Source organism: Euprymna scolopes, chromosome 1 (assembly GCF_053919585.1).
Source record: "Euprymna scolopes isolate OS-2025 chromosome 1, ASM5391958v1, whole genome shotgun sequence".
NCBI lineage: Eukaryota > Metazoa > Mollusca > Cephalopoda > Sepiida > Sepiolidae > Euprymna > Euprymna scolopes.
In genome coordinates this window covers 135,544,585-135,570,236 of record NC_136482.1, presented here as the reverse complement: position 1 = coordinate 135,570,236, position 25,652 = coordinate 135,544,585, and the positions used below count along the sequence as shown (strand labels likewise).

Here is a 25,652-nt window from a genome sequence, read left to right as displayed (position 1 = left end):
TAATTTTTGGATATGTTACTTATTTTGACAATTATGTTTTAATCGCCGCCCCCTCCCCCCATCTTACTAAAATAATAACTTTGAGACATTGTCTGGACTGATTATTTCATTACAAATACGGAAATGGCAGAAACTGTTTTAATAATAACTCAGATTTCATCCTTTTCATAATTCTTGGATATGTTACTAATTTCGACAGTCATTTTTCATGATTTAACCCACGTTATAGCCCTCCCCTCTTACTAAAATAATAACTTTCATACATTGTCTGGTCTGTCTACTTCATTACGAATACACCAATCAAATAACACACATTTCATCATTTATCATAAGTTTTGGATATGTTATTAATTTCGACCATCATTTTTTATGAGTTCACTCATATAATCACCCTCCTCTTACTAAAATAATAACTTTGAGACATTTCTGGGTTGTTTATTTCATTACAAACACACCAAGAAAATAACTCACATTTCATCATTTTTCATAATTCTGGGATATGTTACTAATTTCGACAATCATATTTAATGAGTTCACACTCATAATCGGACTGGTAAAAATATACATGTAAAAATAGTAAAGTTAACTCGTAAACGGTTTCTGCCGTTTCCGAGACCAACTTCATAACCTTCACCCCACTCTTAAAAATATACATTGAACATAGTAATGTTTACTCCTAAATACTTTGTGCCATATCTGAGACTGACTTCATATCACTCACCCAACTCTTTAAACTATACATGAATCATAAACAGTTTCTGCCATTTCCGGTACTGACAATATCCCCCACCCCAATCTAAAAATATACATGAAATATAGTAATGTTAACTCGTAAATGGTTTCTGCCATTTCCGAGACTGACTTAATATCTCTCACCCCACTCTTTAAAATATACATGAAGAATAGTAATGTTAACTCGTAAACGGTTTCCCCCATTTCCGGGACTAACTTTATATCCACCACCCCACTCTTAAAATATACATGAAATATAGTAATGTTAACTCGTAAACGGTTTCTGCCATTTCCGGTACTGACTTTATATCCCTCACACCACTCTAAAATATACATAGAATACAGTAATTTTAACTCATAAACTTTTCTGTCATTTTAGGGCTGACCTAATATCCCTCACCCACTCTTAAAATATACATGAAATATAGTAAAGTTAACTCGTAAACGGTTTCTGCCATTTCCGGGACTGACCTAATATCCTCCACCCCACTCTAAAAAATATATATGAAATATAGTAAAGTTAACTCGTAAACGGTTTCTGCCATTTCCGGGACTGACTTAATATCCCCATAACCACTGTTAAAAATATACATGAAATATAGTAATGTTAACTCGTAAACGGTTTGTGCCATATCCGGGACTGACTTCATATACGTCACCCAACTCTTTAAACTATACATGAATCATAAACAGTTTCTGCCATTTCCGGGACTGACTTAATATACCCTTAAAAATATATATGAAATATAGTAATGTTAACTCGTAAACAGTTTCTGCCATTTCTGGGACTGACTTAATATCCCCACCCCACTCTTAAACGTATACGTGGAACATAGTAAGATAAACTTATAAACGGTTTGTGTAATAGAGAAGTTGCAAATAGAGAGATATAAAAAAAAAAAAAATCCCCTCCCAATAGTAAGAATGGCTTTCTAAATAATGTTTTCATTTCAGCACGGTCCGTATTCTATAATAGTAAAATACTATTCCCATTTTATATTATGAATTATTAAATTGTCTTATATTAAGAATTAAGAAATGGTTAGGTGTAAATGGAGAAGATATAAAAAACATCCCCTGCGAATACTAAGAATGGCTTTCTAAATAAAAATGGTTTTATTTCAGCATGGTCCGTATTCCATAATAGTAAAATAGTATCGCACTTTTATATTAAGAATTATTAAATTGCCTTATATTAAGAATTGTTAGGTTTAAATAAAGGACATATAAAAAACATCCCCTCCCAATGACTTTCTAAATAAAAATGTTTTTATTTCAGCATGGTCCGTATTCTATAAGAGTAAAATACTATCCCCATTTTTACATTAAATTTCTTATTTCTTAATTTCTTATATTAAGAATTAAGAAATTGTTACGTGTAAATAGACAAGATATAAAAAAACATCCCTTCCCCAATACTAAGAATGGCTTTCTAAATAATGTTTTTATTTCAGAATTTGGAATCGGCAGTTTAGCGATGTGATTTTTGGAATATGACATCCTGTCTCAATTCAGTACTCGATAAATATATTATATGCATCTTTTTTTAATAGAAAATAATGTTCGAAAGGTAATTACACTATATGATACGGTTGCTTGGTCTTTTGGCTAAGATCAAAGTGTAGTTTGGATCAGTCCAAAGCGTTCGATAGGGTCGACCATCGGTTCCTGGGATCTGTGTTAGAGGCCGCCGGATTTAATCCGGACTTTTGCAAGTGGATCTTTGTCCTGTATGATAGACCGACAGTAGCGGTACAGATCAACGGTAAGCTGTCGGAGTCATTCGCCGTGTCTCGGTCAGGGTTGTCCGCTGTCGCCTCTTTTGTATGTCCTGGCATTGGAACCCCTCCTTCGCAAGTTAAGGGACGAGGTGGCTACACCAGTCCTGCGCGGAATTGCTTTACCTGGAGGCACATGAGCCAGGGTTTCCGCATTCGCCGATGACATCACCGTGTTCGTGTCTTGCCCCACGGACATTCAAGCGGTGGTCGAAGCGCTCGCTCGATACGAAGAACCAGGGTAAACTCGCTTCCAGGTATCTTCAGCTGGACCGATGGGCCGGTCTGCATTCTCGGTGTCTGGTTTGGACCAGGACTTCAGCTGGAGAAAAATTGGTCGGAAGTATATGGCAAGGTCAAATCGTCGGTCAAGACTTGGATTCGAAGGAAATTGTCCTTGAAGGGTCGAGCGGAGGCGTGTGCTACATACGTCTTTCCGCTCATCCTTTACCGATTGTCTGTACTTCCTCTCCCTGCGCAATGCCTAACCCGCTTACAAAAGCACCTCGACTCACTTCTGTGGGACGAGGGTAAGCATTATGTGTGCAGAGAGGTCTGTGTCCAACGTCCGAGCGAGGGAGGCCTAGGTCAGCCCAGTCTCTTGTGTCGTAAAAACGCTGAGAGATTGGCTTTCCTGGGTCATTCGCTAGAGGAGAACACTCCTTGGGTCCCTGCGGTTGAGAACTCGTTTCCCAATCTCAAACCCGACCCCTCGGTAGAAGGTCGTTGTAAACCGAGGGGGAAGTCCAAGTTCTTTGCCGAATGCCGGAATGCACTTAGAGCTTTGCCGGGGACCAGTGTCCTTGAACAGCCTAGAAAGAGACTTTATCGGGAGTTAGTGGTGGGTACCACGAAGGATCCTCTTTGTAGGCGGTTAGGTTGGTCGATGGAGGTTATCCGCTCTCAATGGAGTTGGGCGCCGGGTCGGGATTTTCTGACAAACTCGGAATTCTCCCTGACCTGGCGACTGGTCCGAAAAGCACTGCCCCTCTTCGACGAATTCAGCAAGTACAAAGAATAAACGAGGGCCTGGTGTCTGCACTGCGACGAACACAAGCTTGAATCGGTCGAGCATGCGTTTTTCAGTTGTAGCCGGATCGGAGAGGTAATGGCTCGCATCGATGGTGAGTGGCCGCTCGATCTCGACATAGGATATTTCGTTTACAACATGGAGCCGCCGTTCCCCAGGGAGGAAAGAATGGTTTTCCTGGCGATCCTAGCAGTAGCGCGTATGGTGATCTGGATCACGCGCCTTAAGTTGGTCCACGAAGGGACATCTGTTCCGGATCGGGATCTGATCGTTTACGTTAAACATTTGCTTAAGGTAAAGATCAGATGCGATTGGAGGAGGTTGCCTAGAATGGAATTCAACAAGAGGTGGGTGCACAGCACTAGTTTGTGCATCCGTCGAGGAGCCAAGTTTCAATGCATGGCACGGGCGGTGCTGGGTTCTTCGGAACCCATCCCGCTTAGATTCTAGCTAAGTCATTTTAAGAAGACTCTTGACTGGTGGTACAAATGAGATCCTGTTCCTGATTTTATTTTTTGGTATTAGAGAACCTCTGAGTCTGCCCATCCCCTTTGCGCCACATCTTTGCTTTTTGACATCCCCGGTAATCCCCCTACTCAGAGGTCACCTTCCAACCCCCTCCACCCGTTGCTTTATTTTCTCCCACTTCCATTAAGGTTTCTTCCCCAATCCCTATTAGGGATCGCCCTGCTTGTTTTCGGTTCCCCCGGAAAACAGTGGTCTAGTCACCTAGATTAGTACAAACAACCCAGTAGGTTTTATTTTTTATTTTTGATATGAACATTTTTGATTAGCTTTCCCCACTCCACGAACATTTTACACTGATAATTCAAAAACTTTTTTATTTTTCTAATGAAATTGAACTTTATTTTCTCACACACGCACATACACACAAAATATTATTTATTTTATATATATAAAAAAAAAAAAAATGCATACACAACACACAGACACCTTTTCTTTTTCTTTTTGTAAATATGTCAAAGTTATTCAAAACGCTGGGGTTTTATTAGTTAGATTAGGATCCACAGAGTAAATGAGGTATTGTGGTAAATGTTGCCAGTCAAGAGTAAGACTCCAAAGTCTTCATTATTCACTTTTTGTCACTTTAGTCACAAAGATCCTGTACCCTCCCCCTCCCCATTTCTTATAGGGCCTTGTGCCTAATTTTGTTATTGAAAATTTTTGTGTGTTGCAGTTGTAAAATTGTATGTCCAAATTTTTTAAAATAATAAAATACATAAATAAGATCAAAGTGTAGTATCTGTTCTTAGAATTCAAGCAGTCCCATCTTCTCCTCTCCTCCCGCTAAACAGTTAGAAGATCCTATTGTTTCTAATACTAAAAAGAAAATGGCCGTTTGTTTTGTTTTGTTAACATGCCGACTCGTTCTTTATGTGATTTTTGAAATGTTACAAATTAGCACCCAGTATGCACTAATTCATTGATTGGATTTTTGGAATCAGCAGTTCAGCGATGTGATTTTTGGAATATGACATCCTGTCTCAATTCAGTACACAATAAATATATTATATGCATCTTTTTGTAATAGAAGATAATGTTCGGTAGGAAATTACACTATATGATACGGTTACTTGGTCTTTTGGCTAAGATCAAAGTGTAGTATTCAAGCGCCCCCCTCCCTCCCGGTAAACAGGGTTAGGAGATTATATTGTTATTAATACTAAAAACAAAATGGCCGTTTGTTTTTGCTTTTTGTAAACATAGCGACTGTTCCTCTCATCACTAAATATTTTTAAGCATAGTTTTTTGTATGTATCACTTCTGCTTGTCATTTTTCGTTTAACTCCATATTTTACTATTTTTAACCCGATAATAACGTTGGTAATGTTTTCATAATGTGTAAGTTAAGATTTTAATTAGTCACATTTTTCCGATAAGAATTTCTTATTATGTACATTGTTTTGTATACAAACATCGCCATTACAGCTTGCTGACGTCACATGACATGACTAAGTTTTTTTTTCAATTACGTATAAATATCATTAGATTATTACTTTATTACTACTTAAATACATAGGAAAAACAAAAAAAAAAATGTCGCTTTTTTGGGCGCCCCCCTGAAAAAAAACGATAGATGAACAACTTAGAGTTGACCGTTGGGGCCAAAATTTCCATATTTTTCGTCCAGAGGTTTGAGCTTTAATATAATACCAAATTTGTCAATTTTGGTTGTCTGTTGAAAGTTTTTGGCGGACATACAAACACATACATACATACATACATACATTTTCGCTTTTATATATACACTAGCGGGGGGTAAATCAAAATTCCTTGGGGGGGGTATAAAAAAAAAAGTTTTGGTAGGTAAGTATGAGGATCGAACCCGAACCCTTGAAGCAAAGTTGGAAATTAAAGTGTGAAAAAAAAAAAACATGTGACGTTAACCATTGGGCCACCGTGAAATACTAGCAGAAACACGTTTGAATTTATTTAACTATTTAGAATTGGCAGGTGCACGTTTTAATGAGTTAATGAGGTCAACTTTGACTGCAGGTCAGTATTTACTGCGGGGCAGCTTTTTTTAATTTATTTTCTGTTTCCCCAAGATGTTGTGGGGGAAACCAACTCCCCATAAAAAGGGGATTGTCCAAATTGAATAGCAATTGTCTGATACTTCACTTCTCGGAAAAAAAGCCTTTCTTGGACATACATAAAAAGCGAACATACATACACACATTTTCGCTTTTTGATGTATATATATATATATATATATACATACATATATATATATATATATATATATATATATATATATATATATATATATATATACGAGAGAGAGAGAGAGAGAGGTCTAAATAGTCACAACAAATAAATAATTAAAAAAAAACAACTTTATTAATATTACAAGCTTAAGCTTGTCAATAATGTAACTAGTATGTTGAGTATTGCTTTCTGGTAGGAGATCTCTCTCTCTCTCACACACTTTTAAAATCTTAAATTGTTTATTATATATATATTTGCTTTTTACTACCCCCTCAAAAAAAAAATCATAATATAAATAAATCAGTGTTCAAAATGATAATAATCGATTTCATGATTATGATAAAAGAATGCATTTCATGGACAGTACTGGGAGCTTTTATATGAGATTTTTAAACCTCTTTGTAGGGCATTGGAGATACCATTATATAAATTCTGAAACTAAATAACCCATGTTATAAGTATATATCATTTGGATCAAAATGCATACAACATTATTCTGAGAGTTGTGTTTGCATTTTACGTTCATAAGTTTTACTTTGGTTTGATTACTGACTTGGAGTCGGAGCACAGAGGGGTCCTCATTGATTACCCAGAGATACCAGATGTTCTTTGAGAAGATTAAATGCTATAAATTTAACAAATGCTATAAATTTAACAAATGCTATAAATTTAACAAATACTATAAATTTAACAAATGCTATAAATTTAACAAATGCTATAAATTTAACAAATACTATAAATTTAACAAATACTATAAATATAACAAATACTATAAATATAACAAATACTATAAATATAACAAATACTATAAATTTAACAAATGCTATAAATTTAACAAATGCTATAAATTTAACAAATGCTATAAATTTAACAAATACTATGAATTTAACAAATACTATGAATTTAACAAATACTATGAATTTAACAAATACTATAAATTTAACAAATGCTATAAATTTAACAAATGCTATAAATATAACAAATGCTATAAATATAACAAATGCTATAAATATAACAAATGCTATAAATTTAACAAATGCTATAAATTTAACAAATGCTATAAATTTAACAAATGCTATAAATTTAACAAATGCTATAAATTTAACAAATGCTATAAATTTAACAAATGCTATAAATTTAACAAATGCTATAAATTTAACAAATGCTATAAATTTAACAAATGCTATAAATTTAACAAATGCTATAAATTTAACAAATACTATAAATTTAACAAATACTATAAATTTAACAAATGCTATAAATATAATACTATAAATTTAACAAATGCTATAAATTTAACAAATGCTATAAATTTAACAAATGCTATAAATTTAACAAATACTATAAATTTAACAAATACTATAAATTTAACAAATGCTATAAATTTAACAAATGCTATAAATTTAACAAATACTATAAATTTAACAAATGCTATAAATTTAACAAATACTATAAATATAATACTATAAATTTAACAAATGCTATAAATTTAACAAATACTATAAATTTAACAAATGCTATAAATTTAACAAATGCTATAAATTTAACAAATGCTATAAATTTAACAAATACTATAAATTTAACAAATGCTATAAATTTAACAAAATGTATTCCAATTAATGTCATTTATACCCTCTCTTCACTCAATCAGCACTACATATATCCTTGGGTCCTACTCTAAAAATCGAATTTTATAAAGATGCCAACAATAAGAATACAAAAATTGTAATATAGTGCGAGTGATTGGGCAGAAAAAAATATAGGATTCTCCATTTAATTCTTGATGACAACAGATCTTTTAGCATTTGAATAAACATGAATCATCTTTTATCAAGTATTTTAATGGTTTTCTTGTTTTCTTCTTCCAGATCTGATGAAATGGAAATGGTAATTAAAGACTTAGAACGTGCTAATGAGGTTGGTATTCTTTTTATGTTGAGATAATTTCTCACCTTCTATGACCACAAATAAACTTGTTTTTTTTTTTATGCAAACATTGCATCACCATTGTTGACTATAATTATCAGTTGATCCTCCTTACATTTGATTTTAAGCATGACCTTGGAAGTTGAAAAAAGTGGTTAAGCTATTGCTGCTTATATATATATTATTCCTTAATTGGAATTCATTTTTTGAGATGAGCATTATATGTTAATTTTTATTTTTATTTCGGACTATTAGTCTCATCTTTATTAGTTGTTGTTTACCACCTGACGAAGGCCAGAGGAAGTTGGCCGAAACGTTGTGAACCAATAAAAAGATCCAAAAACAACAACTAATAAAGATGAGACTAATAGTCCGAAATAAAAATAAGAATTAACTATTACTGCTTGTTGTACTTTAAAATTTAAAGTTATATATAGCTAAATTTAGAAAAGGTATAGTTGTTTGAATTTGGTTTCAGGAACGAGATTTCTGTTTTCAGAACTCTTATATACAGATGCTTTTTTTTTTTTTATCAAAAATTTAGAACAGACATGCTACTGTGCAATTAATGAATGAAATTAATTTTATCAATGAAAAATATTGCTAGTATTATTGTATTGAGTTTAATATAATATTTCCATTATATTTTTTCTTTAGTGTTAGAAATTGAATAACAAATATTACAATATTTGTTATTCAATTTTCTACTTCTAACACTAATTTGTTATGGTTTTGTTTAATTATTGTTGCTATTTTTTCTTATATTTGTTAGCAACTGTATAAGACTTGAGATTTGAAAAAGTGGTACAAATTCAATGTCACATCTGTCCTTTTCTTGATCTATTTATTTATAAATCTTTATGCATAAATCTTTCTTCATAAAGTAGAAATTAACAGTCGTTACGGGCGTGAAATATGTTCTTTGTGTATTGTGTTTGACTCCTATCAAAGTTATGGTATCACTTTTACTATTACTCTTGGGAAAGATATGAATCCATCTCTACTCTCTCCAGCTATTGATAAACTAGTAAGATAGGCTATATTCGTAAGTCTTAGGAACCCAACTAGTCTAGAGGTGGAAAATTTTAAATCAAACTAACAGCTTATATATATAATCTCACAAAAAGCAAATCCCTCAGTAATTTGCAAATAAATTTCATGTGTATCTTTAATAAACAATTTTGCTGCTGGGAATTTGTTTTTTTTTTTACCTCAAGATAAGTTGTTTTTAGGAAGGGATGCTAATAAAAATCATTGATTGAATAATTCCCCTTAGTTCAAAATAAAACTATAAAATTTTAAATAAATCAAATATTTTTATAACATCAACAATGGTTGTTTTCATTATACTCTTAGAATTAGATAGTTAAATTGAGTAGAAATTCAAAGAAATTAAAAAAAAAAAAGAGCAAGACAAATACGTAAAATGTCCTTGCTTCTTGTTTTTAGTTTTTTTCAGTATTCTAATGACATTATTATGCATATGTGAAATTACGTTCATCCTGGTTCATAAACATTTTTTTTTAATTTTGCCTGGGAAATCAAATTATTTTATTGTTTTAATGGTTCAATCCTCAGGTTAATTACTAGGATCAAATTTTGTTTTTAAAAATGAGACAGGAGTAGTGCCCTCTCTTGTTTCCAGGTAAACACCATTACAAAAATATGAGTCTTCATATCAGATGCAGTGCTTGGTCAATTTGATGATTGTATTCATTATATACTGAGCCACTTTATAATAATTAAAAATAAATGAAAACACCGTTTTGGATATTGGTGGGCTAGATACATCATTTATTAATATTAAACAAAAATAACAACAAATTTGATTAGTTATTGTTTAATCAACAAGTTTAAGTGTTACTCTATAGAAAAATGGTTTTGTTAGAAAAGTAGTGTCTAAATCTTAGTCCACATGACACCACTCTACCAAAAATTAAAGATACCAGCATCCAACTATATTTTAGATCATACATATTATGTTTATTATAATGTAGTAACATTATAGTCCACATGTCCAAATACAAATAAATATAATGGCTCCAGATAAATGAAGAAAGGGGCAGCCATGTAAGACCTGTGAAATCAAGGATGATTTGATTTTTTGGATTAATGACTATCCCTAGAATAAACACTCTAAAGCAGCGTATTGAAAGAAACAAGAAAAATGTTTAATGTGTGATAAAGAAAATATTAAACCAGATGATGATAATGATGACCAGTGCCCCATAAGGTCAGGATTGGTACAATTTATATCAGTTTATACATTTAGTTCCCTGAATAATTGTGAAAATAAATGGGTAGATATATTAAAAGTACTTTTATTTGTTGGTAGCTTTTAGAATATGTATTAGGTATGAAGAAATTGTATAACTATTTAACAAAATATTCTCATTATTAATAAAAACTTGAACATTTATTTGTCTTTGAGCTCAACACTATATATTATACAAAAATTTATTTTTGGGTGTGAGTGAAGATAAAATTAAAATACACTGCCTGTACAGTGATTGAACCCGCATCCTTTGAACTGAAATTTTATGTTTAATACACATCTTCAGGTTCTCCAACCATACAAGACCATTTAGTTTTTATTTTGGTATTATATATAGATCTAGATTAATGAGTCCTTTTCTTGATATATATTTTAAAAAATTTAAACTTTTATTAGCAAATAACTATTTTTATTTTCTTTCTCTTCAGCGAGCCGAAGCATCTGAGCGTGAGGTAGAGCATCTGCGTCAGCAACTAGCATCCGCTACTCAAAACCTCCATCAGGTAGAACAAATGGAGAAGGCAACTGATATGGAGCAAGCACTTGACATTCTCAAGAGGTCCCGGCTTGAGGTCGAGTTGGCTGCTAAAGACAAAGAGGTCAGATTTTGTATAATTGCATATGTTACATGATATTTTGCTGTCTCTTTACAATCACACTGTTATAAAAAGAAAAGGGGTTGGATTATTTTCTTCTTTTAATGGAACAGTATTTGGGGTGAATACTGCAATAGTTATCGACTCATAAAATTTTGGTGCATTTTGATAACATAAAAACTTCTTATTACTGTCGATCAAGTGTGATAAAGAAAATATTAAACCAGATGTCTGTCAGGCATGTGCATGCAGTGTGATGTATGGAAGTGAAATGTAGCCAGTGACGGTTAAGGACATATGTTGTATGGGGAGAAATGGTATGATAATGAGGCAATGGATGTGTAATGTGAGTCTTAAGAACCTCAAATAAAATCTAGATGATATAGGGGAATGCGTGTAGAACAGGAAACTTTGATGCTATGGCCATGTTGAAAGAATAAGGGTTTTTGGGTTGAAATAGCAGAGTTAGTTGACAAGGGAAGGCCAAAGAATACACGGAAGGAAATGATATGGATGGATTTGCGATAAAGTGATAAAGATGTGGCCAGAGATAGGTTAGTGTTGAGGTAATTTTTCAAAAGACTTTCTAAGCCTGCTAGTATGTAAAAAAAAAAAATATTAAAAAAATGTTAAATTGAATATGAGACGACTGCAGTTACAAGTGTTGCTATATTACTCCTCTTTATTAACCTATGGTGTCACAAAATACTCCTCTTCATTAACCTATGGTGTCACAAAATACTCCTCTTTATTAACCTATGGTGTCACAAAATACTCCTCTTTATTAACCTATGGTGTCACAAAATACTCCTCTTCATTAACCTATGGTGTCACAAAATACTCCTCTTCATTAACCTATGGTGTCACAAAATACTCCTCTTTATTAACCTATGGTGTCACAAAATACTCCTCTTTATTAACCTATGGTGTCACAAAATACTCCTCTTTATTAACCTATGGTGTCACAAAATACTCCTCTTCATTAACCTATGGTGTCACAAAATACTCCTCTTCATTAACCTATGGTGTCACAAAATACTCCTCTTCATTAACCTATGGTGTCACAAAATACTCCTCTTCATTAACCTATGGTGTCACAAAATACTCCTCTTCATTAACCTATGGTGTCACAAAATACTCCTCTTCATTAACCTATGGTGTCACAAAATACTCCTCTTTATTAACCTATGGTGTCACAAAATACTCCTCTTTATTAACCTATGGTGTCACAAAATACTCCTCTTTATTAACCTATGGTGTCACAAAATACTCCTCTTTATTAACCTATGGTGTCACAAAATACTCCTCTTTATTAACCTATGGTGTCACAAAATACTCCTCTTTATTAACCTATGGTGTCACAAAATACTCCTCTTCATTAACCTATGGTGTCACAAAATACTCCTCTTTATTAACCTATGGTGTCACAAAATACTCCTCTTTATTAACCTATGGTGTCACAAAATACTCCTCTTTATTAACCTATGGTGTCACAAAATACTCCTCTTTATTAACCTATGGTGTCACAAAATACTCCTCTTCATTAACCTATGGTGTCACAAAATACTCCTCTTCATTAACCTATGGTGTCACAAAATACTCCTCTTCATTAACCTATGGTGTCACAAAATACTCCTCTTCATTAACCTATGGTGTCACAAAATACTCCTCTTCATTAACCTATGGTGTCACAAAATACTCCTCTTCATTAACCTATGATGTCACAAAATACTCCTCTTTATTAACCTATGGTGTCACAAAATACTCCTCTTTATTAACCTATGGTGTCACAAAATACTCCTCTTTATTAACCTATGGTGTCACAAAATACTCCTCTTTATTAACCTATGGTGTCACAAAATACTCCTCTTTATTAACCTATGATGTCACAAAATACCTACTATTTTAAAATCTGAGATCTTTCTTAATGATTCACACACTTAAAAGTTAAATATAAGGTGATATTCTTCGACCAAAAATGCATTTATCCTTTCTGCAATTCAACCATATTTTGTACACATGAACTTTGTTTTATGATTGTTGAATGTAAAGGTGCATATTTCAAGCAGATAATGGAATGTTGATAAAACAAAATCTCTTGGGCATTTATCAATGAAACTTAATGAATAAGTCAGATGAAAATTTGGTGCTTACGTAGTTTAGCAAAGATATTAAAACATAAAGAAAGATCTCTATTATGTATTCAGTAGCGTAACATCAGTTTTTGCTGCCCAGGGTTTTCCTCAATTTTTACGTAGTGCAACACCTCACTGATCTGGTCCTTGTGAGATACATCAGGAGTGCTATCAAAAATTATGCAAAAATATTTACTTTCTTTGATCTGATCGATGATTTTCTGTCTCAACTGCTTTGCCAACATGTTCACAAATTCATTTTGAATTTCTGGTGACAGATAAGAAGTAGCGATTTTCTTTGCCAGGTTAACTTTCACCAAATGTTCACGGAACACAGGGTCATACTTGGCCAATAAATTTACCAATTCTAAAAAATTCCCTTTGTTTTCTTGATCTCTTTCATCATTATGGAGCTCTGCTTTGTCAGCTATGTTTCCTTCAGCAAGTCGTATCTCTAGATCCTTTCAGTTGAGAAACTCTTGAGCAATATTAATTGGACCTAAAATGATTTTTCATTTCACAGACATTGTAACATTTTAGAACACTAACCAAAAATTATTATTTTCCTCATGGAAATAAATTCTGTAAGCTTTTTTTTTGGGGGGGGGTCTAAGCGATTACGCATAGTTTTACAAACTTGCCAGTCAGACTTCGGCTTAGTGAACATTTCTATCATGTTAGAGTAGCCTGGAAATGATGATTATTCATCATTTTAAGTTGAATTAATGTACGAAAGTTTAAATTTAAAAATAATTGTTTGTACTTTTTTCCGGCAAGATTTTCAAGGTGTCCATATGCCCTCGCATAAAACAAAAAGAAAGTCGAATAAAACAAAACGAAAATATCATTTTTAGCCAAGGGTGTTAGTCTAAAATTCTCATAAAAATTATTTCTATTATAATTATCGATATCTTGATTTTTTTTTTTTTTTTTTTTTTTTTTTTGCATTAAAACAAATCAATCCACTACATATCTATGACATTGTCAGTAGTAATAACCGGGCAAATATTGATGATATGGGTAAACACATGAACATTCTTTGGTAGAGAGAACGTTTAGAATAGTTAAGAATACATTCACATCCGTTCTTAAGTTAAGAATTGGTTTCTATATAGTAACTATGCTATTTAGAAACTCATATTTAAAATGGAAAGGGGACTTTGTTAACTATACTGTTCCTATACTGTTTTATTTTGCATAACAATCGTTAATTATTTTCAATTGTTTATGAAATATTCAAATAGCATTTTACCAACCAATGACAAATGCAAATCGGCTTTGTTTTAAAAGAGAAATGCATCTTTAGCTGTTTCATTATTTTCAATCAATTAAAAAGAAAATCTTTGAGAAAAATATTTAGACCACATGCATTTAATCACACACACACACACACACACACACACACACTAACTGCATTTTTTGTTTGCAAAAAGGTATGCAGACATGAGGTTTTAGAGTAAATCGAAAAGAATAGACAAAAACAAATCACTAATTAAATATTTAGAATTTAAAAAGAATTACAATCGAGAATCGTATCGGATCAGGAATTTAAGAGAGAATCGATAATTAAATCGAAATCGGGGAAAAATTTGCAATCATCCCATCACTAGTGTATATATATATATATATATATATATATATATATATATATATATATATATATATATATATATATATAAATATATAAGGGATTGGACAAAAGAACACCGGACAAAACCCAGCAGCTTATTAAAGCAAAAACAGATAAAATCCCAAATGAATCAAAAACATTAAAAATCACTTTTTTTAAAACTAATTTTTGCAAGGTATTAAAATTAAGCATCTACAGAATAAATGTCAATTGAAGATAGAGTTTAAGACCATTCTTAAAGACTATATAGTTTTAAATAGGTTTCAAGTGCCTCTCACAGAAATATACATATTTTTAAATATTAACTCGTTTGAAAGCAAAGCATGATTTTTCTAAGATAGGTACGCATTCTAAGGAGATTTTTCTTTTACAATTATTATATTAATAAAAAAAGTAAAAAATCAACATCCTATTACCAGAATTAATTCATCATGATAAATTTTGGTTTAATCATAAATACGTCAGTGATTATAAAATTTTGTTAATAGTTTGAAAAAAATCAATTACTCTGTGATTGTTTGAAATTTGACAGAAATTTGGCAATATTTAAACTGTCAAATAGAAAACCACTTAAATAGTATTTGAGGTGTAGCGCTTAGTTCCCATTTAAAATTATATTCCCTGATATGACGATCATAAACAGTCGATTTTTATTCCGTACTTGCTGAATGTTTCTACAATTCCAAAATTACGTAATTTTCTGTTGCTAATTTTCCGTTGTATCATTTAATTATCAGTGATGTTTGAAAGTATTTTTCTTGACAAAAATGTTTTGTTTAATTTATCAACATTTTTTGGAACATGTAAATCAACTGCTTTCTTTGAAAGGTTACCTAGAGAATTTATGCAATTTTTAAAAACTTTGTTTTACAAATAAATAAATTTATATCATATTTTTATGTTATTATCATTTTAGTTTTAGTGATAATTTAAAAACAACAAATATTTATCATTAGTACCATAATGAAAAATTGAATTAAAAAGTTAAAACAATCAGTTTTTGAATCGTAAATTAGGGACACATTTTATCTTCTAAAATTCCGAGTTTTTACAACCATTTTGGTATAAAAGATCAAATTTTTTGTTAGCTTTTATTTATTTATTTATTTTTTTCTATTTTTATCCTCACAAAATGCTGCCCCCTGGTATGTGCCGTTCGTAAAATAGGGACATATTTTTCCGATTCCAATACCCTCAAAAGTTCCAATTTTTAAAAAACTTTTCGGTATAAAATTTAAAATATTTTGTTAGCTTTTATTTATTTTGATATATTTTTTCTATTTTCCATTTTTACCCTTTCAAAATGCCGCCCCTGATATGGGCCGCTCGTAAAATAAGGACACATTTTTCTGATTCTGATATCTCCAAAAGTTCCGATTTTTTTCAACCTTTTCAGTATAAATTTTCAAATTTTTTGATAGCTTTTATTTATTTTTTCTATCGTCTATTTTTAACCTCTCAAAATACCGCCTCCTGACATATGCCGCTCTTACAATAGGGACACATTTTTCCTGTTTCAATACCTCCGAAAGTTCCGATTTTTAAAAAACTTTTCAATATAAAATTTGAGATATTTTTTTAGCTGTTATTTATTTTTTCTATTTTCTATTTTTACCCTTTCAAAATGCTGCCACCTGACATGGGTTGCTCGTGAAATAGGGACACAGTTTTCTGATTCTGATACCTCCAAAAGTTCCAATTTTTTACAACATATTCGTTAAAAAAATTCTGATATTTTGGTTAGCTTTTATTTTTTTTTTTTTTCTATTGTCTATTTTTAACCTCTCAAATGCTGCCCCTGATGTGTGCCGCTCATAAAATAGGGACACACTTTTCTGATTTGGATATCTCTATAAGTCCCAATGTTTGACAACTTTTTTGGCGTAAAATTTAAAATTTTTTGTTAACTTTCATTTATTTTTATTCTTTTTTATTTACCCTCTCAAAATGCCGCCCCCTGGAACGTGCTGCCCGGAGCGTACCCCCAACCCCCCCATTCCTCATATCCTTTATATGACTATGATCGACTGCAGTCCCGGTCGCTTTGTCCTATGGAGATGGCTGTGAGACGGAACAGCCAGTGAAATAGTGTCAGCTCTCGACACAATGTTTCTGGGACGAGGTCCGGTGGAAGAGCTGTCAACCGACAACGGTAACGCATTTAGATTGGTAGCAGTTGCGGATGTAATGAAGAAATGGAATATCCATGAATTCTTCAGAGCTGCGTATAGACCCAGTGGCAACGGGATTGTAGAAAGAAACCACCGGACAATAGAGGTAGTGGTAGAAAGAGGAAGCACTTCACCCAAGCAATCTGTCTACTGGTACAATAGATCGGGACAATAGTTCCAGACCTGTTGGTATTCACATACTCCTGGAAGCATTCCCCGATTGAGTCGGCAAGCAAGGGGACAGAGACAACAGGGACCATCAAACTTGGGGATGAAGTATGGGTAAAGCCCCTAGGGGCACGATGTACCACACAGTGGAGCAGAGGACACATGACCGGGAGTAATACGAGCAACAACATTGCGGTAGATGGGGTACCAAGACATAATCTCGACGTCAGGCCAGTTGAAAGTGAAACAGTGCAAAGTGAAGTGCAGCAAGAGGATGGCTAGGCATCTCAGAGGCTGAGTATGGAAAGACGACCGCCACAATGGATGAGGGAGTATGAAATGTGATCTAGAGATCAGGGGGGCATGTTGTTTAAAGTTAAGAGAAAGGAAAACGGAAGTCTTACCGTGTGTATGCGTCGGGCGAGATCGGGTGAAAAAGAGAGAGATCAAAGATGCCTCCAAAGTTTTATGAACTGTGGTCTCATAAAGTCTTGCAAAATCATGCTGCACAATGCAAATTAGGGGAATTACAAGCTGTATAAAAGCAGCTAGAGTCGAGAAGTACGGGAATAAATCTGTATGTTTGATGATTGTTGGTGCTAGTCACATTATTGGATTTTGAGCCATGCATTTGTTGGCCCGTTGCTTCGATTTTTCTCAAGTTGACACCAGAACACTTACAATAAGAAGTAACAGAAATAAATTAAACCATCAATCATTACTTATTTTTAAACATTTCTAACTTTATTCATTTTATACATTAAAATTATATTTTCTATTTTTCTAACAGATTACGCAATTGATTGAAGATATACAAAGATTACAAGCTTCCTATGATAGTTTACAAGAATCCACATCAGCTAGAGTAAGTAAAACATTAACATCTTTTTATACTATTTTATACATGAAACACCCATTTTTAATGAATTCTACATATATACAAGTTGTTCCAAAAGTAAAGCCTCTTTTTTTTTTTTTAAATTCAAAGAGTTGAAGAGCTACAAAGACAGGATTAAAATGAGCAACCTTTTGTGCTCCAGAATTTATTTTTCTACATAGTCACCACAATCCTCAATGCCCCTTTGCCAGTAGTTCAATGATGCATATCTGCTTCTGATACATGCCCATGAGAGGGGTTGCTTACTTAGAATCACACACCATCTATATCTGCAACAAAAAGATGAAATTTTCAGATCATGAATACAGAAGTTCAATCATTATAACAGTGTAACTTGCTGTTCCCTCTGATCCATTTGGGTGGAATAAAAAATAGGAGGCATTGCTTTTGGAAACCCCTCATAACTAAAATAGTCAGATATGATTTTTCTTCTTTGTCTTTTAAAAATCTTTTTTTTTAAATATGAATTACATGTTTAACTTGCAGAGGATTTTTTCAATTTTGATTGTTGTATTTTTAAACACTTCCAAAAATGTCTCATTACAGATCTCTCGGTTAGAAGAGAATATTAATCGAAAAAATAAAGCCTTCCATCTTTTGGAGGAAATGTTCAGATCACAAGAAGAATTTGAGGATATTAAGCGTGAATTGAGGTTAGTCTATTATTTTAAAAATCTTTGTTCTTTTTTTATTTATTTTAAGTATTTTAAAAAATGTCTGTTGTGACATGGCTTGAATACATGTATATTTAAGGAGAACAAAACTGGTTGGAGTCAGTTGAAGCTACAAGTTAGAATGCATGCATTTAGTTTACTTGTCAACTTGACAGGAACTTGTGTTATTTTACCTAACACGTGTTGTATCTTCCACTTGACGGTACAACAATGTCTTACTTTTTTTCAAATTCAAACCCTGATGTATAAAATTTCTTCATCTTGATTATAAGGTGTGTTGAACTATGCATCCAGCATCTGTTTTCAATGAGCCCCGTATGGTTGTACAGTTCAAAATCTGATCTAGTCAGCCACAAGCAGAACAAATGAAATGAAACAGATTCTTAACTATAATCATCATATTTAATTAAATGTCTGCTTTACATGCTGACATTTTTAAATGGCATTTAGAAATTGACTTCCAAACTAAATCTGTCCAGGTCTTTATTTATCCCTCTGGTTTCAAATCCATTCTTATCATTTTCCATGTTTTTTATAGACTTTTACTGACAACTGACTTTGCTACCTCAACTGTACTACATCTACTAACCCAAGTACTCTCATCGAATCTGCACACATCTCCCTATACACTCCAGATTTAATCTTGCTCTGAGTTCATCAGATCTAAGCCTGTCTTTAAGACTCATATTGCAAATCCATGCAAAGAAAGCATTCAGAACATCGTTGAGTGTGTCCAGGTACACTTTACCACTAAAAAGAATACAGGAACAAGAGTGAAAGACGACAATTACTCTTCCACATTTGCAAGAGACTATTGAAACTTTAGTCCATGGAAGGATCACCTAAGCATGTTAATATATTATATGCAAGATTCATGTTGACCTCTACAAATAGTTTCATCCACCTATTTTATTTTTTGCTTTTTTATAATGCTGCAATATATATTAATTTGACCTATTATTCTCTGATCAGTGCCTAAAAAAAGTCTATATCTATATTTTAAATGTTTCAGTTGTTTTGTATCACTTTAAAATTGTATATCTATAAACACTTAATATATATATATATATATATATATAAAAGAATTTTTCTCATTGCATTTTAATGGTATGTATAGTAGTACTAGCGAGGGTACCCGGCATTGCCCGGGTGTATTAAGGACCCCCAGGAGGGTGGAATTAAAAAATAGTGGTATAGTAGCGGGGTTCCCCGGCATTGTATAAGTCGAGTAAGAAACCAAGGAGGGCGGGGGGGGGGGGGCAACAGTAGGTAGTTTGAGTGGAGAGAGAGAAAAAAGGGGGGTAGCAGGCAGGCTTGAACCTATAACGCGAAGGAACAGGGGAAAAAAAAGTGACGTATTTGCCAATGTCTCCACAGTCCGACCGGAAGTTTGGAACGTTGAAATTAAGCAAAGTCAATCCAACCAATACATTGACTTGCAACAAAATTGGCAACTCAAAAAACCGACCCCTCCTTGTAGAAACCTGTCCAGTTTAGGGTGAAGGAATCAAAGTTTTTGGCCAATTTTTTGATATTTGCCATCTAAAGGGCCGCGCTTTAAAACAAGTAAGGATTTGTTGCCTCTGTCAAAAGTTTTTGCGAAACACACACACACATACGCACACATTTTGCCTTTTATATATTAGACAAGCAGGGGTACCCGGCATTGCCCGGGCGTGGAGAGGTCTAGGGGGGGGGGGGTTAAAATAACAATAGGAAGTCTGGATGGAGAGAGATGTTAAAAAGTGGTAGTGCTGGGAGGGGAATCAAAACAACATTAGGCAGACCGGGCAGAGAGAGGTGTTTAAAAACAAAAGTGGTAGTAGGCAGGCGCGAAGGTGGAAAAGAAAATCTAATGTCTTACCGGTGCTACATAATGCAACCAGAAGTTGAAAATGTTCAAATTAAGCAAAGTCAATCAACCGATACGATTACTTGCAAAAATGTTGACTCAAAAAACCGCCCCCCCCTCCTTGTACAAAACTGCCGAGTTTAGGGTGAAGGAATTAATGTTTTTGGCCAATTTTTCGATATTTGTCGCCCAAAGGGCTGAACTTTAAAACGATACCGATCTAATTAAAATCCGTCACCTCTGTCGAAAGTTTTTGCAAATCATAAACACACACACACACACACATTTTGCTGGTATATATATATATATATATATATATATATATATATATATATATATATGTGATGTTATAAAAACTTTTGCTGTCTACTGAAATGTGTTTGAGAATTTATAAGTTTTAAGTGTTTATAATTATTTTTCACTTCTGCCAAATTTTTCAATCAACTTTTTAGTTGATGAATAACAATTTTATTTAGTTCTAATGGAGTCAGTCGATAGTCCAAATGTTTGAATCCAATTCTGTTCTCATTAAAGGACCAAAATTAAATGATGTTGAGCCTGGTCACAACTAGACGGGTGACCATTTGATATACCAGACATAGAAGGATGACAATGGTATCTCTTTACAAAAGCTAACATTTGTAAAACCAGATTGCAGGCTGGCAACGTCAAATAGAGACTATCCTCTACTTAATGCAAAAATAACAAAATGAGTTGTAGATTAAATGAGATGATGAGATATATTCTGATTTTAAAAAAATGGATGGGCATGTTTTTCAAGATTCTGTGAATTTGGAGGTGGAAATGTATGAACATCTAGATTTTGTTTTGATAATACATGATGAAAAATGCCTAAACAATATATATATATATATATATATATATATATATATATATATATCTATCTTTGCTTTAGAATAGCAGCTCCCTTTTCCTTTTTTTTCTTTTTTGTGTGTGAGATTCGGATAATTTTCACAAACTCCTACAACAAAAAATTTGGGTCTGTCTCCCCAAAAGTTGTGATTTCAGAAATTTTGTAATATGAAAATCTCATTGTTGCTAAAAAAAACCAAACTAATTAGTTTATTTATTTACTGGTTATTTCTTTGTTTTAGCTCTATTAAATCCACAAAATTTTCCAAGGTGTCTGATGACGACTGTCCATTTGAAACTTCCAATTCTCTCGAGCTGCTTCTGTTAGAGAAAGCAAAGAATGAAGAACAGCATCAGCCAGCACAGCCAAAGCAGACTTCAGAGGCTCAGCTTTTGAATCTAACAGAGTCAGACTCTACTGGTATGTATTCACATTCAATGAACACATTCAACAAAGGAGGTTTACCTTCTGATTATGTCTCTTTTTATTATTCTTGTATCTATTTCAATTGGATGATAATGATCCTATAACATAAACAAACCTCAGGTTTTTAATCATATTGAACTAGAAGAATATCCATCCCAGTACAGGTAAGATTAATCTCTTAAACAAAACAATTTTGCATCATGTTTATGTTTTCATGCTATTGAACCTTATGTCTAGAATCACACACATACACATACTAACATATATATATATATATGTATAGATACATATCTCTAGTCAGATATTTATGTCTATATACATACATACACTTATACATTAACATACATATCCATAAATATATACATACGTATACAGACACACATATACATAGATATGTGTCTATTTATACTAACTAAATAAAGTAAAGTTAGGATAAATAAAAGATTATTGTTAATAATGGGAGTTTAGGTAGACCCATGATAAAATATGTTCCAATACATGTTACTGATTTAATATTTAGGGGTCTGTATAGATTTGTCTTGCTCATTATGGGGGGGGGGGTTAAGCTCTATTGGCTTGTAGAAAAAAAATAAAATAAAATTTTAAGTTTCTAAATAGAAAATGAAAATAAAGATAACGAAAATAATATAAATAGAATAAGTTAAAAAAAAATAAGATGATAGAGATAATATGAGGAAAGGGTGAAAGAATAATAATTGTAAATGTGAATGAGTTGAGGGATCAACTTTTATGTCCTTAAATGGTTTTTGCGTATATATTGATTTTATATATATATATATATATATATATATATATATATATATATATATGTATGTATCGAGGATATAAATGTAAGTAGTAAGAGTTATTAGTAAGACTAGGATATGTATATATATATATATATATACATATCCTAGTCTTACTAATAACTCTCTCTCTCTCTATATATATATATATGCGTGTGTGTGTGTGTATATATATATATGTGTGTGTATGTGTGTGTGTGTGTATTTTACTTCAGTAAGTTTTAAGAGATCAAGGGGCTCCTTCCTGGAGCTAACACTTGATTCCGTTATGATTTAAATTTATATCCGAGGGCTCTTTTAAGAATAGACACTGTTCCCTTTATGGCTGCTATCTGTATTTCGTTACAGCTTGGTCTTCCAGGGATTGCTTCTAAGTATTTATGAAGATTCTTTTTTATTAAGCCAGTTGCTCCTATCACAACCGATATAATGTTTATTTCTTTCAGAGACCATGTCGTTTTTAGATCATTTTTTAGGTCCTGATATTTTGTTATCTTTTCCCGTTCAGCTCTGTTAAGGCCGAAATCATTTGGGACTGTGACATCGACAATGAGTGCAGTTCTTTCAGGCTTGTTCCATATAACAATATCTGGTTTGAGGGCCTTGTCTTTTATGTATCTGCCTGCCTGTATGTCTTTGTCATAGAACACGGTCACATTTCTGTTTGATGTTATTGGTAGTGGTTTATGTTTCCAAATGTTTGGTGATCTGTCAAGTTGCATCTCTCCACAGATCTTCCAATGGAGGTACTTGCATACTTTGTTGTGACGAGCAGTGTAATGGCCATCTGCCAATAAGATTGGGCATGCAGACATTGGATGGCTTGCGCTTTCAATCGCTAAGTGGCAAAACCTACACTGGCCATTTGTTTTGTATGCCAGCCATTTTTTTTAATTCCATTTGTAAGTAAGCCCTGATCTTGCCCGGCTACAATAAGTCTTTCCTCATCAAATGGAAGTCTCCCACTCTTGAGCCATTGGAGTGAAGCATCTTTGTCTATGTACTCCTGGTTCAGCTCCTCTAGGAACTTCCCTGCTTGCTTATTTTGTTTCCATCCTTCTTTTCTCTATCTCTATTTCTGTGTATTTTTTCCTTTTTATTCTTGCAATCTGTGTCGGTGGTTTATCGTATACATCGACAGTGTTCTCCGGTATGACTTCTCCAAAGTTTTCGGCAAGTTTGTGATTGAGGTTTGTTGAGAAAGATGATTATGATGGTCTTTCACCATTTCCATTGTCACGTCCGTTGAACTTTTAATATATTGGCCCATGCTTACTATAGTGGCTCGATATGCATGGTTGAATTCAGTGAGGCCTAAGCCCCCTTCCTTTCATGGTAGGTATATCCTGTCCATGCATTGGTTTCGGTATGTTACCTTATGTAGGGATAGTTGTTTCCTGGTCTTGATATCGAGCCTGTTTATGTTATATTGAGGCCAGTCTATAATACCGAAACCGTACGTGATCACAGGTATTGCAAGCTAGTTTATAGCCATAATTTTGTTTTTAGGGGTTAGTTCAGATTTGAGAATCTTTTTCAGACGTACTGTATATTCTTGTTCTGCTCTACGTCTCATTTTTTCATGTTCCACATTAATGTTTTCCTCAATGCCGAGGTATTTGTATGTGGAATCCTCTTTCAAATCTTCAATGAGGCTGTTCTTGATCTGAAGATGTTCGGATGTTGTTTTTTTCCCCCTTTTTTATTGTGCATTTAGCACATTTGTCAAATCCAAACTCCATGCAGATATCCTCTGAGAACGTTTTCACAATTTCTATCAGGGAGACAAGGTGTTTTTCTGTCTCTGCATAGAGTTTTAGATCGTCCATGAAAAGTAAATGGTTCACTCTTTTACTTTCATCTTTTTTTCTGCCTCTACTGAGATTGTACCCAGCATCACATTTTTTAGAAGCTTGCTGAGTGGATCGATTGCAAGGCAGAATAGTAGCGGTGATAGGCTATCGCCTTGAAATATGCCTCGCTGGAAGCTAATGTTTGAAGAGTGTATTGTCCCTTCCATGTGGTGTAGGGAAATAGATGTTTGCCACATTGTCATTTGTTTTGTAATAAAAGATCTTATGGTCTCATGGACATTATACAGCTCCAGACACCGCATTAATGAGGCACACTGTCAAATGCCTTTTTGTAGTCAATCCAGGCCATTGACAGGTTTCTTTGTCGCTTCCTACAGTCTTCCAGGATTGTTTTGTTCAAAAGAAGTTGATCTTTTGTCCCAAGCTTGTTTTTCGTGTACCCTTTCTGCTCCTTCTCAAAGTATTCACCATCAGTCAAATGCTGATAAATTGCATCAGCAATTATTCCAGTAAGCCATTTGTATGTGGTTGAAAGGCAGCAGATAGGCCGGTATTTATTTGGCAAATGTGTTTCCTGGCTCTTGGGTATAAGAGTTGTTTTGCCAATAGTGAGCCATTCTGGTGGTTCTTCTTTGCCACCAATAATTCGGTTGAATGCTTGTGCATAGTTTTGATGTAGTGCCGTCAGCTTTTTCAGCCAGAAATTTGGGATGTTATCAATTCCTCGGCTTTTGAAGTTGCTTTTTATTTACAGCTGCTTTGGTAATTTCCAACACTGGCATTTTTTTTCTTGCCCTTGACTGCCCCTTTTATTGTGCCTATCCACTCCCTCTCCCGATGTTGTTTTGGGTCCTCATACAATGGCTTCCAGAATTTATCGATCTGTTCTTGTGTTGGTGGTGACGTTACTTTTATATTATCTCCGATGAGATTTCGGTACACTATCCTTGGGTTTCTGTCAAACAACCTGTTTATGGACCTGGACTCAATTTTTTGTTGCTTATTTTTTATTTATGCAGATAAGCCCTTCACTTTTGCCTGATTTTCTGCTACATGGGATCTTAGTTCATTCGTGGTTTGAAGGGAGTATCGAGATTTTAAAGTTCTCACCTTCTTTAAGTTTTGTACAGGATTTTC

General features: G+C 33.3%; 1 protein-coding gene across 8 annotated transcripts in view; it reads left to right on the top strand.

Annotated features, from left to right (window-relative positions):
• Positions 1 to 25,652, top strand: part of LOC145280019 (homeobox protein cut-like 1) — a 971,332-nt gene that overhangs the window by 812,654 nt on the left and 133,026 nt on the right. For all 8 annotated transcript variants that reach the window (XM_080131683.1, XM_080131692.1, XM_080131675.1 and 5 more), the window contains 5 exons: positions 8,139 to 8,187; positions 10,900 to 11,070; positions 17,962 to 18,036; positions 18,616 to 18,722; positions 21,711 to 21,889. In XM_080131683.1, coding sequence (XP_079987809.1) covers positions 8,139 to 8,187; positions 10,900 to 11,070; positions 17,962 to 18,036; positions 18,616 to 18,722; positions 21,711 to 21,889 — 581 coding nt within the window. The remainder of the gene's footprint in view (positions 1 to 8,138; positions 8,188 to 10,899; positions 11,071 to 17,961; positions 18,037 to 18,615; positions 18,723 to 21,710; positions 21,890 to 25,652) is intronic.